At 37.3% G+C, this 14457-nt stretch overlaps 1 protein-coding gene across 2 annotated transcripts in view; it reads left to right on the forward strand.

Moving 5' to 3' along the window:
- ANTXRL (ANTXR like) overlaps positions 1-14457 on the forward strand; it is an 83623-nt gene that overhangs the window by 38053 nt on the left and 31113 nt on the right. For both annotated transcript variants that reach the window (XM_074296146.1, XM_074296145.1), the window contains exons 10-12: positions 6185-6283; positions 11524-11593; positions 12954-13032. In XM_074296146.1, coding sequence (XP_074152247.1) covers positions 6185-6283; positions 11524-11593; positions 12954-13032 — 248 coding nt within the window. The remainder of the gene's footprint in view (positions 1-6184; positions 6284-11523; positions 11594-12953; positions 13033-14457) is intronic.

Raw genomic sequence — 14457 nt, forward strand, 5'->3', positions numbered from 1 at the left:
AATTGATTAAAATGTTGACTAGCATAGGAGCAAGGGTAGGTATCAGGGGTATTCCTGGACTTTCCCATCTGATAGCCTCTAATTAATGATCAATACCTCATATAAATTAATAACTCAATAAATCATATTTTGGTTTAGTAAAGGAGGTTTTAACTGGGAGTTCAGAAACTTGGATGGGAAAAAATGTGTCTATTTTCATTAAGTTTTGGTTTTCTTTGTAATCCTGTATATTTTGTTTTATGTATATAAAAACAGCATTTTAAAGGGGATTCATAAGCTTCACCAAACTGAAAAAAAAGGAGTTCATAGTCTTCAGCAGACTTCTCAAAAGGGGTTCATGATACAAAAAGGTGAAGAACTCTAGGTCTCTTTATACAATCTAGTCTAGTTCCATCTAATTATCATCTACCTCCCTATTTCTGCATCCTGACATGGGAGAATTTGTTCAATACTTGTTGAATTCTAATTACACTATGTTAATGGCATTTCCCTGATCTGCTAACCTAATGATTTTTGTCAAAAAAATTAATTATGGTAATCTGGCATAGTTTCATCTTAGTTATCAGAACATTTCTTTCCAAATAGTCGTAAATCATCATGTTATAATGTTGCCAGGTACAAGACTCAAGCTCACTTGCTTAAAATTTGAGGAGTCCACCTTCTTTTATATTAGAACCTTTTCATGTTCTCTAGTCCTTCAGAACCTTTCTGGTTCTTCTTGGTTTTTTAACAATCACTGAGACTCACCAATCAGATTCCTAGTTCATCTGAGCTCGGTTGCTTGAATACATCAAGGCTAACTTTTTTACCATTTTGTTATTTATCTTGGATATCAATTCCTTATTTTAAAAAAGCAAGATAAAGAGAGTATGAGGGGTAGGGAAACACGGTACTGGAGAAGAGTCTAAATGAAATCTATTATCCATCCCACTAAAATGAAGATCTGAAAAAGTGAAGGGCTATCCCTTCATGTGGAATTGGTCACAATTCCTTCTTTCCCATCTTTCTGTTCTCCTTATACCTCAAAAAACTATCCAATTACTAGTTAATCTGCTCTGAATTTTCATTGTTTTGTAGCTTTGAAATGTATTTTTGTTTTCTCATTTTTTCTAAGGAAGAAAGTACTCAGGGAAAATATTTAGGTTCTTCATTGATTTCTGTTGGCAGTGATGATCACTTAAACTGGTAAATATTTCTGTGAACCAGAGACTTGCCTTACTTCTAGGTCTCTCCTTCTTAGCACTAAACACAGGATGTTTCATATGTAGTAGGTATTTTGCTACTGTTTTGCTGTTTTTTGTCCTTTGTCCTCAAAATCACATTAGGGAGATGATGCTGTGACATGCAAGTGAATTGGAGTTTTAAGTGAGGGAGGACTGTGCAAAGTCACCAGCTCCTCCAGAGCCATCTGAGTCCAGTGGCAAGATATAGATTGGGATGACTGGAGATGGCCCTGGCTGCAGTGGGAAACCTTTGCCTTTTTTGAGCTAAGGTCTTTAACAGATCTCAGAGGCAACACCCATTAAGTGATTCAGGCTAGGTAAGAATAGGCAAAGAATGGCTTCTTTTATCTATCCCCCCAAAAAATAAAAATTGAGTGACTTAGCGAACTGATAAATGATTGAATGAAATTAACTTTTGGGAATAAGCTAGAGTTCCAGCTATGAACTGGATTGCTTGATACAATGAAGAGAACTAGCCCTAGAGTCAGAAGGACTGGGATTATTTCCATCCTCTGGCATTTACTATCTATATGATCTTTGCCAAGTCACTTAACTCCAGGGGGCTCAGTTTCCCTGTCTGTAAAATGAAAGATATGGACAAGGTGATCTCTAGCTCTGGAGGGATGACCATCCAAGGCACAGGGAAAAGAGTGTTGCAGCAATTGGAATGAAGGCATTCCATCTTTGAACATTTCTAAAGGAGATTTGATCCACTTCTTCTAGCCATTTCAACTCACTGTCACCATGCCTTTGTGCTCCCTGCCTGGCATGCATTGCCTCACCTCCCAGCTTCCTCTAGAAACTCAGCTCAAGGACCCCCTTCTCCATGAAGTCTTCCCTGGTTCCCTGCAACCAGTGGCTAATGCCCTTCCTTCTTGTACTCCCTTAGTTGGTGTTAACTTTGTATATAGTTTCTTATAGTTTACATGTCATCTCTCTCCATAGACTGCAAACTCCTTAAGAAAAGTAATTATTTCATTTGTTTGTGTATCATATCTATGTATGTCTCTGTATATATGCACATATAATGCATGTATACACTAATGGGTATACACAATATTAGTATATAGATATTAGTGTGTGATGTTTATAGTTCTGTGTTGTGGCAACACAAGTATAATTTTCTAGGATTATTTTCATCCACTGTTGGGCTCTATTATCAAATTAACTGGAAATTTTAGTGGTTGGTTTTTCCAGTGCTCACAACACCTCCTTTCAGACCAGCCTCATTGGCTGACTTCCATTAAAGTCCAGCCAAATTCCTTCTTTGAATTAACACTGTGAGAGGCCCCGAGTCTTTTGGTGATAACTCAGTGTTTGTACTGAGCCCTCTAGGGACTTGTGACTGTGAAGAAAAGGTGTGTTGTACAGTAGGGCAGGGCAGGAAGCCACTGCAACTCAAAAAAAAAAAAAATGCTTTTTCTAGCTGTTTCACTCTCGTGGATAACTTCTGTTGTGAGTGCCTTATTCTGCCTTCCACATTTATTTTCTTTATTCTGGGGTTTAGGAAGCAGAGGTGAAATGAACTAAATAACTCCATGGAGTAAGTCCCCAGCTCCAAAACTTCAGCCACACACTTTCAACCAATTGTGAATTCATTCAGGTTCTATCACCTGAGAGGGATTGCTCTTCCACATCTTTTATATTCATTGTTTTAATCAAAACAACCACTGAAGGAGATCAGCTTACTGAATGGGAGATTAGAGAGGGGTCAAGATGCAGTAAAGAAGGGGAGAAGTATGAGCAAAAGAAAAAAGAGAATTTATAAGGGTGAGAATTAGCCCATTGTAGCCTCCACTCATAGAGACCTGGGTCCAACCACAGGCATGTCACTGAAGCATGTTCTGGCTGGGTGACTTCGGGCCAGTCACGAAACTAGTCAAATATTCTGTTTTCTCAACTGGGAAATGGGGCTAATAGTGCCATCATGTGACAGGGTGTGTGTGTGTGTGTGTGTGTGTATATATATATATATATATATATATATATATATATATATATATATATATATATATATATACCAAAAAAAAATGACTGTCTCATCCCACACTTCAATCAATAAATCAACTATCATTTATTGAACTTACCATGTCACTGGGGATACAATGACAAAAGTAAACTAGTCCCTGCAGATCTGTTCTATGACCAGATTAGTTTTACCTGGCTTTGAAAACAAAATGGCATTCATGCCGACCAGCTTCTAAGACTTTTATACTTCCTATGGTACTCATGCCCTTTCCTTTGTCCTCCTCTTTCACACCTGGTCTGTTAAACTCCTCTACTCCCCTTCCAGGAGTCTCTATGGGATTTTATATGTTTATACTTATCTTCCCTGACAAGTGGTTCTTAATAAAAGCATCCTATTACAGCACAAGACTTAAGTTAAATATTTTTACTATTGCCAAATAAATCCATTTGAAACTCAAATAAACTCGATTTGAGTAGGAGGCAATTTTTTACTCCAGTAATCCACAGTAGCTTCCAATTTAGAAAATGGAAGACAGGTGTCTTCTTGCAGAGTGGACTGGCAAGCTGAGGCTAGTCTGTAGATTATTTTTGAAACCATAATGTCATCCTTGGTTGTCTGAATTTTTAAAAATAATGTGCAGAACTCGACGTATTATCAGATTTTGGCAATAATTGCCTGTCTAGTCCCTTTCTACCTTATAGCACATCCTCCCTATAAGAAAAGCTTTGAATTTGGGCGAGAATTCAGCTACAAAGCCAGCAGAATTGCAGTGACAGATGGATTTTTTTGATATACGAATATACTTGAGATGAACAAGAGATTTCTCAGTAACATAATCGCATTAGCCTAGTGCCATTTCCATGGTAAAATCTCTGGAAAGACTATGTTGCTGCCAGTGACATGCTGTGTTCTACAATTTAGCTTTGCAAGAGTCCATGCACAATGTCCTGATTGTCCAATCTTAACAATGTAAATTATCAGCACAACTCTGTATTCTGTATTTGTAAAAATAAGGGAACATTTTAGACGTCTGTCTCTTTATAATACCAGCAACTTAACTTGCCCCCTCCAAGCTAAGATTTTCACTGACTCACAAAAGTTTTCATTCATTTTTAGCATCGTAATAATATTATTATTATTTTAAAACCTATTATTTATACAAAGTAGATTCCTGAGTTGCTTACATTAATGTATACAGATAATATCTGCAGAGGAAAAATTAAACTGGCCAGAAGCAGCACAGGTATTCTGTGTAAGTCAATGTTAGCAAGAGAAGACTTGTATGAGCCAGGAAGGTAAAGAGGAAAGAGTGCTGTATTTGCAATCACAAGGCTTGTGTTGATTTCCAGCCTTGATTTCTGTATACCTCCATTTCTTCGTTTATAAAATTGGCTGTGAGTTGGACTGGATAGTCCCAAAGGCCCTTTCTACACTAATTATAATCCTGTAAGTTTACAAGTGGTCTTAAGGGACAAAAGTATTAGAAAGTTACAACTATATCTCTTTCAGAGAAAGTCTATAAAATTGTCCATATGCCAATCACGTGCCTACATTCCAAATTACTTTTCACCATATACTGTAGGTACCTGTTGCATGCATTGACAAGTCAGATCTACTTATCTACCCTAAACTATCTCCTGCCTTCCAGGTTCATTCACATCTTCAACTGCTTATTGAATACTGAGAATTATATGTCCCATTAGATATCTTAAATTCAGTATGTCCAAAACTGAACTCTTTAAAGAAGAGAGATTGAGAATGAAAAAGAAAACATGGTTAATATACAGAGGAAGATCTAGGAGGGGAAATGGGCAGAAAGCCTTAGCTTTGGAGAAGGGGATCCACAGAGTGCTTTTAAGAAGGAAAAAGCCATCACAATAGTTAACATTAATCATTTTTATAAATTAGATGAATTCTTCCTGCTAAGAGGAAATGGCATATGAGCATAGTTTGGGACAGTGAATTTCTTGGATTGCTGTGAGAGTCTATACACGTAGCTAGTCTTAGTCTCAGCAGGTTGCCTTATGTAAAGATATTTTCTTTCTATCCATGATCCATTACTTAGCTTGGACTATGGACAAATGTCCACAAAATATCATAATCAGCTTGACCTCTCCATGATATCCTCAGGTGGAGGAAGAAGCTGAAATGCTTACATCAGTTCATACAAGACTTCCTCCTATACTTCACTGAATTCCTCTTGCTTCTTATTCTGCAGTAATCATCCATTACTTTGATTTACCACAATTTGTTCAACCATTCAGTGAAATTTAATGGTGTTGTCAAGAAATCCTGGATCTATCACTTTAGTCATAAATGAATATGATGGAAAGACCTCTATTCCTTATCAAGTAACTGATATAACTGGTCAGGAAGAGCATTTTTATTATTCTTCATCTCACCAAAAAGAAAATAATTCACCCTAAGCCCAATTTTGGAATTCAAGGTTCAAATTCCTCAAGCCAAGAAACTCTCAATTGAAAAAAAAAAACCCACTTCCTGCTTTATTTTCCCCTGTGTTCTTAAGAATGTATGTGGGATTCAAAGAATTAGAGCTTTACCCTTGCCTACACTTCCCAACAAAAATAAGGGAGGTAAAGTTAGGCAACAGGATAAGACATGGTTCTTATGGGCCACACAGAAACCAGAGATTATTACTGATAAAATGACAGACTTCAGAGGAACAAGGGTTTCAGTGTTCGCGATATTGCATCCAGTGTATGTTGCCGAGCCCGGACCTTTGCAGAAGCAGACACTTTAAAAAAATGCCTTTTGATAATGGCACTAAGGCCAGATTTCAGTCCAAGATTCCCACAGAGTTACACCGGATGAGGATTTGGCTCAGTGTGAAGATATGGACTCAAGAACAGCAGCTGCTAAGTAGAATTCCTGGGGGTTAGTTTGAGGGATAGAGCCACTTGAAAGGCAAGGTCAGATGGAAAACAGAGCCAAACCATTTCTCATGTGTCCCTTTAAATTTTTGTCTTTGCAGAATCCTTCCAAGTGGTGGTCCGAGGCAATGGATTCTATCATGCACGGAATATTGACCAAGTTCTCTGCAGCTTTAAGATCAATGACACCATTACTATTAGTAAGTAGATGGTCAGCTGCTTCCGAGTCACGTCTCCATAATGCCTTAGAAGGAGCACTGAATGTGGGTCAGGGCTCCTGGGGTCTTTGCACTGTATCTTTCTGCCTATTTCTGTGTTGCCAACAAACTAACCATTCTTAGCTCAAGGGTGATATGTTCTTATGTTTTTATCATAAAACCAGAGAGAGACGACCCCTGGAGTAGATGATCTCTTGAATTCCTTTTCCTTCCTAAGAATCAAAGAGCCTAATAGTTGAGAATATATGAACTCATTCATTCTTGCTGAACAGATAAGTAGGAGAATGGGATTGTTTAGTTCCATTTTTAGATGGAAAAAGTGTACTTTATTGGAGAGTTTTTTTGTGTGCAGGAAAAAGGTGCACTACTCTGGTCATCCTCAAGCTGTTATTCTCTAATCGTGTTAGAGACTATGGAATGGGTCAGATTTCATCCCTGTATGTAACAGTTCTCCCTCCACCACTGTGTATAGAATTTTCATCCCTGTATGTAACACTCCCCTCACCAATGCAGAGTACTTTCCAGGAACTTACAGTGGTACAAAACTTCATGGAACTGAAAGAGTTAAGTGATATTACCCCGATCACATAGCTAGTACATCTTAAGCCTGGGGGCCAGGTTTTTCTGACTCCTAGGCTAGCTCTCTGTCCACTAAGCCCCACGAGACATTAGAAAATTCTATTACTTAGATATCAGAGAATTATTAGAAAGAGAATTATTACTTAGAGAATTCTAGTTAGAGAATATATTACTTAGCTAATTCCCCCCGTTCCCGCTGTTGGCCCCTGGTTCAACTGTCCTAATTATGAATTTTGTTTGTGGCTTTGTTTCACTAAAATAAATCCTCTCCTAGGACTCACTGGTACCTAGTTGATTCTTTCTGAACTGTAGAGAATAGTATAAGCATGATACTTAATGAACTAAAGGACAAATCTGTTTCCTTTGACTTTCAGGGAACCTTAGTGAAGCCTCTGCTCTTTATGAAAGTCAATAACTTCTGCATTTACCCTGCATTTACATTAAGAAATAAAATAAAGAGATTCATTTTGTTGGGATAATATCAAATATTCCCAAGTATCGTTTGATGAGTTTCTTGTAACCCCTCTGGAGACATGAGTACCTCAGATTGGGAACCTCTGATCTAGAACATATCCCTTTTTTTTATGTTCTCAACTGTAAGCTTCCAAAGGACAGAGACTGTTTCTTTCTTGTCTTCAGTGCCAGGCACAAGAAGCACTTATTTCATTGAATTGAAATAGTATTCACTCTAGAAGAGATTCCCCACAGAGATTTCTAAGTCCATGGAGCTATTTCTCTCTCCTTTCTCAAAGCCTGCTGTTTTCTCACCACTTTGGACTTTAGGGACCAATGATTCCACAAAGCAGAGGTCATAATTGTTGTTCTGACTATCTAGGTTCAACTCAGGACAGGAGCAACCCCAAGCTGGCTGCCCAAGCGATGGGCTGTGAAACAAGGGTCTGGCTCCCAGCCTGTTCCCAGGAATTCATCAAAAGAGTCACTACAGCAAAAAACATGAATTGGCCACTCTGGAATCCAAGCGGAGAAGCCAAGGATGGCATTAATCGCAGAGCTTTTTCTGTCCTATGGCAGGGCCAGCTCCTAAAAGGAGTTTTACCCACTTGGCAAGGGAACCATGACACATTTCCACTTTTAAGTTCATTTCTGATTTAGTGTCCTTGTTCAGAATGGTCTCTCACCCCTTTCTCCATCACAGACTTCACCACAAAGAGAAAATAAGACTGCAGCCTGAGTCATGGCTTCTTTTTCCCAGTTCCTGCAGGTTTAAATATATATATATATATATATATATATATATATATATATATATAAATTGTGAGTTGCCAGTGGGGGACTGAGTCTATTCCAGTTTCATCTGTACATTTCCCAGAAAACTGTGTTTATCCTGGATAAGGGATTGGCTGCCAGACGGGCTCTTCTCCCATAGGACTATTTCTATATCACATTCTTCTGTCCAAATACATTTCCTACTTACTAGGATATGTTTGGGTAAAAACATTCCCCCTCATACTCACAACATACTTCTTTCCCTGAATGCCTGCCCAGACTTCCTATTGACTGGGACCACCTTGGTCCAGAATAGCATCCTGACCAGTTTTGTATTTTTAGAATTGCTTTCAATTATCTAGAATTATCCCCTTTGCTTTGTCTCTTCCCTAAGACCCCATGGCCTTGACTTTAAAAAAATTTAAACGTATTTTAGTTTAAAAAAAATTCCTGTTTCCCAGAAAGCAATACTATTTGCCTTTACCACTAGGGCATATGCCTTGGAATCACAGATTTAGAGATGATACAGACCTTGAGGCACCCTGGAGGCATAGAGAGTTATAAGAGATAAGGTGGACCCTGATTCTAGGTTTCCTTATTCTGTTCACTGTCAGCCAAATATTTAGAGTACTTTGTAGTTATTCTCTTTGCAATATTCAGCTGCTGAGGTAGCCAGGTCAGGAAGACTTGGGCAGATCATTTATCCTCAGTTTCCTCACCTGTAAAATGGATATAGTTACAACTAGTTCCCAGTGTGGTTATGGGGATAAAATGAGATATTTTAAAAATATGTTGTAGCTAATAAAATTGCTATATTAATGTTAGTTATTTTTATTATTTTATATCTTGAATTTTAGGAGCCAAATGCATCACCTTCTAAGAATATCATATTTCCCTTCTGGTTCTGAAGGAAAGAATTTAGTACTAATTCTTAAAATATTACAGTTATTAAAAATAGCAAAGACACTTTTAAGCTGAATAATATCTAAAGGAAAGTATTCAGGTTGGCAAAGGGCCTCAAGATTATGCTATATGTGGATTGCCTTAAGGCAATGGAATTGTTTACCCTGGGAAAAGAAGCCCAAGGAAGGATATGATAGCTTTATTCATGGATTTGAAGGACTACATCCAGAGGGATACTTTTGCTCCTCTTGGCCCCCAAAGGCAAACTAGGAGCAGTATTTGAGTATCATAGAACTACCATAGGAAAGGACCATCTAGTCAAAATGCCCTCATTTTCAGGCTGACTCCTGGTAGTCAGAATTCAAACCGAGCTTCTGACTGTAAACCAAGCATTCTTGCTAGTATGCCAGTCTGACTGTATATTTACTGTATATTATAGAAATGTAGAATTCCAAACTTTTCAAGATGGATGTAGAATAATACTGGTAGAACCAAGAGAATCATTTATACAAGAACAACAACAATATTGTAAAAACAAATCACTTTGAAGGCTGTAAAAAATCTGATCAACCATGACTCTAGAAGATTAAAGATGAAACCCCTCCTGACAGAAAGGTGACGGATTTAGGATGCAGAATAAGACATTTTGAACATAAATAATGAGGGAATTTGTTTTGCTGGATTATTAATATTTGTTATGAGGAATATCTTTTTCTTTTTATATTTTTCAATGGGATCTGGGTAAAAGAGAAAATGGATTACTGTTCATTTTAAAAATACTTTAAAAAAATAAAGAAGCAGGGACCACAGGTATGGAATATTGCATGCACTTTTAAATGAGTCCCTAGTTTTCTTTTTAAATTTTTTGTTTTCATTTATTAAAAGAGAGCTTTTCTGGGGTGGAATTAAATGCTGATAATGTACAAATGAAGCATATCAATAAAACTTTTTAATGAAAAAAGGCAAATGCTAAGTGATCAAAGAATATATAATCAGACAGCTTTCAGAACAAGAAATCAAAGCTATAAAAGATAATCATATAAAAATGGTCTAAATCACTAATAATTAGATGCAATTTAAAATAACTCCTGGGGTATCAGCTCACACCCATCAGATTGGCAAAGATGACAAAAAAAGGAAAACTAGAAATGTGAGAAAATAGGGATACTGATGCACTATTGGTGGAGTTGTGAACTGATCCAACCATTCTGGAGAACAATTTGGACTATTAAACTGTGTATACCCATTAATCTAGCAATACTACATCTAGGTTTGTATCCAAAGAATAAAGAAAAAGGGCAATAGTACGCAGTTATGAAAATATTTATATTCTTTGTAGTGGTAAAATTTTAGAAACTTATGGGATACCCATCAGTTGAGTAGTGGTTGAACAAGTGGTATATAAATATGATAAACTAGTGTTGTAATGTACAAAATAAGGAAGGGGGTGGTTTCAGAAAATCCTGGGAAGAACTTATATGCACTGATGCAAAGTAAAGAAATCAGAACCAAGAGAACAATGTACATAGTAACAGCAATATTATGTAATGATTAATAGTGAATGACTTAACTACTCTGATCAATACAGTAATCCAACACAGCTACAAAGGCTTCATGATATAAAATGCTATCCATCTCCAGATAGAAAATTGATAGATTTGTAGTACAGGTTAAAACATTTTCCCTTTATTTTTGTAATATGGCTAATGTAGAAATACTTTTTGCATAACTTCATATGTTTAATGAATATCATATTTTTTATTTCTCAGTGGATAGGGGAGGGATAGAGAGACAGAATATCTTTAAAAATAAAAAATTAATAAAATGGATAAAAAGATTAATTTCCTAATACTTAGAGATGAAAATGAAATGGGCTGTTTTAAGAGATAATGATTTTCCTCTCATGGAAAGTCTTCAAGCATAATCTGCAATGATAATTTGTCATAGATGTTGCAGACAGGATAATTGTTTGGATACAAGTTAGATTAGCTGGCCTCCAAAATCCTTCCCAATTCAAGATTATGTAATATTTTCACAGTCATTAAGGGAAAAAATCTGATCATTTGGTGAAATTTTTATAGACCAGTCAACTTAAAACCAGGAAAGACTTGATACACTGTTCATTTTACAGATGAAGAAACTGTGGTCCAGGGAAGCCAAATAAATTGCTCAAGATATATAACTAATTTGTGGAAGAAATGGATTAGAATCCAGGTCTCCTGACTTGCTTTGCTACTGCCTCTTCTAATTCATTTTTCTTCACCTTATTTGTGAACCTTATAGGAATCACAAATATTCACATATAAACACTGAATTGAGGCTGCAGGTGGCCAAGATTTATTTAAAGTATATCCAGTTTATTTATTTATTTAGCCAGTGAGCCTATTAGCATTCTAGGAATAGAATGAGACAACAAACCCTCTACTTTGACTTTTCACCTGTGCTGCCCTCCCTAGTGATGTCCTAAGCAGACTTCTCATGTTTTTTTTTTCTCTTCTGTGGTTTTGTTTTAGATGAGAAACCAACAGTTGTGCAAGATACCTACTTATTTTGTCCTGCACCAAAGCTGGATGAGATTGGACAGTAAGTGGCAATAGAACCTTCTCAACCTTGTTTTTCATGATTTCCTTTTGCCCAGTGTAAGTCCCAACTGCTCTACTTACTGTCCCATTCTTTTCTGCCATTCCTAGGAGCATCTTTTGGGCATCCCCTTTATCCATACTCAACCCCAACCCCTTTCTGTCAAAAATGAAAATTAATTAAGTGTCAATTCAGATACCACTTCCTTCTTGAAACTTTTCCAGATTCCCCTGCCAAAAGTGATTGCTCCCTTCTTGGATTTCTCATAGAATTTGGGGCAGATGTTTCCTTTATGTTTGCCTGCTGTGGGGTAGTTCTTCATATAGCTGTCTTTTTTCCCTATTATATTGTTTGCTCCTTGAAGGCAGAGATTCCATCTGATTCCCCCAGAAACCTGCACATAGTAGATACTTAATAAATCTTTGTCAAGTTTTCATTTGTGCATAGAAACAGCAAGGTTAATCTTTGCTATACTTAGGTACATAGAATTTAGAATAAAGAACTAACAATCACTCCACTGTGAATAATGTTCTCAATTTGCATAAGTCTCCTAAAAAACCCAACGACTATTTTATTCGTCTTTAAAATATCTCTAGAAGATGAGTCTAGAAAAAAAAACATTGAATTTTGTTTTATTCTCCCTCCATTTTCTTCTATATCACAGAAGTAAACACTTGCATGCTATTGTACTACCACTGGTTTGGTGTAATTCTATGTAAGCAGATGGAATTTTTGTTTGTTTATTTTTTTAAATCCACACTTTGATATATTCCTACTGTAGAAACATTCTCCACTAATGCAGGTCAGCAAGTCCTCTGTGTCCTATAGTCTTGGGATCATTGAGATGTCATGGTCATATAGCCAGTGTGTGTGAGTCAGAACTTAAATTCAGCTTTCCTGACTAAGATCAGCCCTTTCTCCACTATTACATGCTGGGATTCAGACCGAACATCAGTTTGAACATATGATATATGGAACAGTTCTTCTGAAATATGAAATAGTCCTGATCAGTGCCCTAGCGAAGGAAGCAGGTACAGAGTGATAAAGGAGGCAAGGGTAATGTCCTGGTAGGTTTGTCTGTGAAAAATATCCTTTCTTTGATGTTCAATTTCCCATGTTTAGGTGTGGTCTACCCACGGGTAGCAAAATCTGTTTTATAAATTAATAATAATAATGATGATGTGCTCCAGTTCTGTCTAGTCAGCTGACGTGTGGTAAACCCAACACCCAGGAGAACAGCTGCAGCCACAGTTCAGCCTTTAACAAGACTGGATTTAATCTTCTGGCAAGAGTGGTCTCATGGGAACCATAGGAACATGCAGAATACCACCTCTTGCATTGACTGTCTCTCTGTGTGTTCTAGGGTGGTTTTTCTCCAAGTCAGCATGAACAAAGGACTCACCTTCATCTCCAGCTCAGTCAGTATCACCAGCACCAAATGTGTAAGTATAAAGGATGTGATCCTGTGGGCCAGAGTGAATCAATCCAGAAATGTCAAGGAGGAAGATTAATTTTTGCTTTTTAGAGTGTTTCTTTCTTAGTTGTAAGAGTGTTAGATATTACTTTCCAGCTAGAAGAAAGACGTGAAGTATTATCCCCATTGTAAAAACTAAGACTTAACAAAAACAAAACAAAATAAAAAAAGTGGAAGCAACATAAGATTTACAATCTTGGGACCTGTGTTCAAATTCCCTTTCTGCTGTTTATTATCTTTGTGATCTGGGCAAGATATCCATTTCCTCAATCAGAAAATGAGGGGTGGAATCTCACTTGTGAGATCCCTTGCAGCTCTAGCATTTATGACCCTAAGTCCAATCCCTTTTCCATTTTTCATACGGTGACTCTAAATTGATAATTGATAATCCTATAAATATCACTAGGGAAGCCAGCAAACAGGAGGACAAGCTCTTGCAATATGCTTTCTGATATATGGCTCACCTTCCCTCTTAGTTTATTATCTTTAGAGTGAACTCTGTGGTTAAAGCCACAAGCCTCCTTTTATCAAATTGCTACATCTACTAGAAGCTCTTTTCATTGAATAAATGTTTGAAAATTATTTTACCTGAGAGGGTCACATTCTTTCCACCTCCCCATCCTGAAAAATACTATCCTAGAAGAAATAAAGATGGCATCAGGGCAGGTGACAAAAGAGGAAATATTTTGGCATTTGAATTAAGTTGCAAGAGTGCTTTGACATAGGGCAGCTGGGTGGCACAGTATATAGAATACCAGTCCTAGAATTAGGAAGACTGAGTTCAAATCTGGCCTGAGATACTTAACTAGTTGTATGACGTTAGGTAAGTCATTTAATCCTGATTATCTCCCCAAAATGAAAAAACAATTGACATACAGGAATTTTTTTAATGACTCCAGGTCATTTGTGCAAAAATTAGGATGATTTTCCATCAGGTTCATAATAGGGATGAATGTTATTAAATATAACAAGAGTCCCTGCAGCCTTTGGCATGAGAGAATTTATAATTATTCTCGGCTAATAAGGACTACTGATGTATGGTTTCTTCTAGGAGTATGAGTGACAGGCACCTAGGGAGATAAAAATGTAGAGCAGTATGGCCCAGGGTGGGGTGGAATTGAAGGTGCTGGCCCTACCCACTTGGTACCTTGGTTGTATGTACATCCCTAATGCCCAGCTGTCATCAGCACTTCAGCTCACTCAATAAGAGGATCAGACCAGGGCTCATGTGAAGCCAGGTGTGTTCCAAGCCTGTTGAATCTTGTTTCATTAAGCTCGTTCCTTCTCATTTTGCAGATTTCTCCAGTTACCTTTTCTTCTCCTGTTTTCTTCTCTTTGGCTCCCCAGCTTTAGCTCTCACCTGGCTCTCTCATGACTACTGCAGTAAGTTTCC

This window comes from Sminthopsis crassicaudata, chromosome 2 (genome assembly GCF_048593235.1).
Source record: "Sminthopsis crassicaudata isolate SCR6 chromosome 2, ASM4859323v1, whole genome shotgun sequence".
NCBI classification, from domain to species: domain Eukaryota; kingdom Metazoa; phylum Chordata; class Mammalia; order Dasyuromorphia; family Dasyuridae; genus Sminthopsis; species Sminthopsis crassicaudata.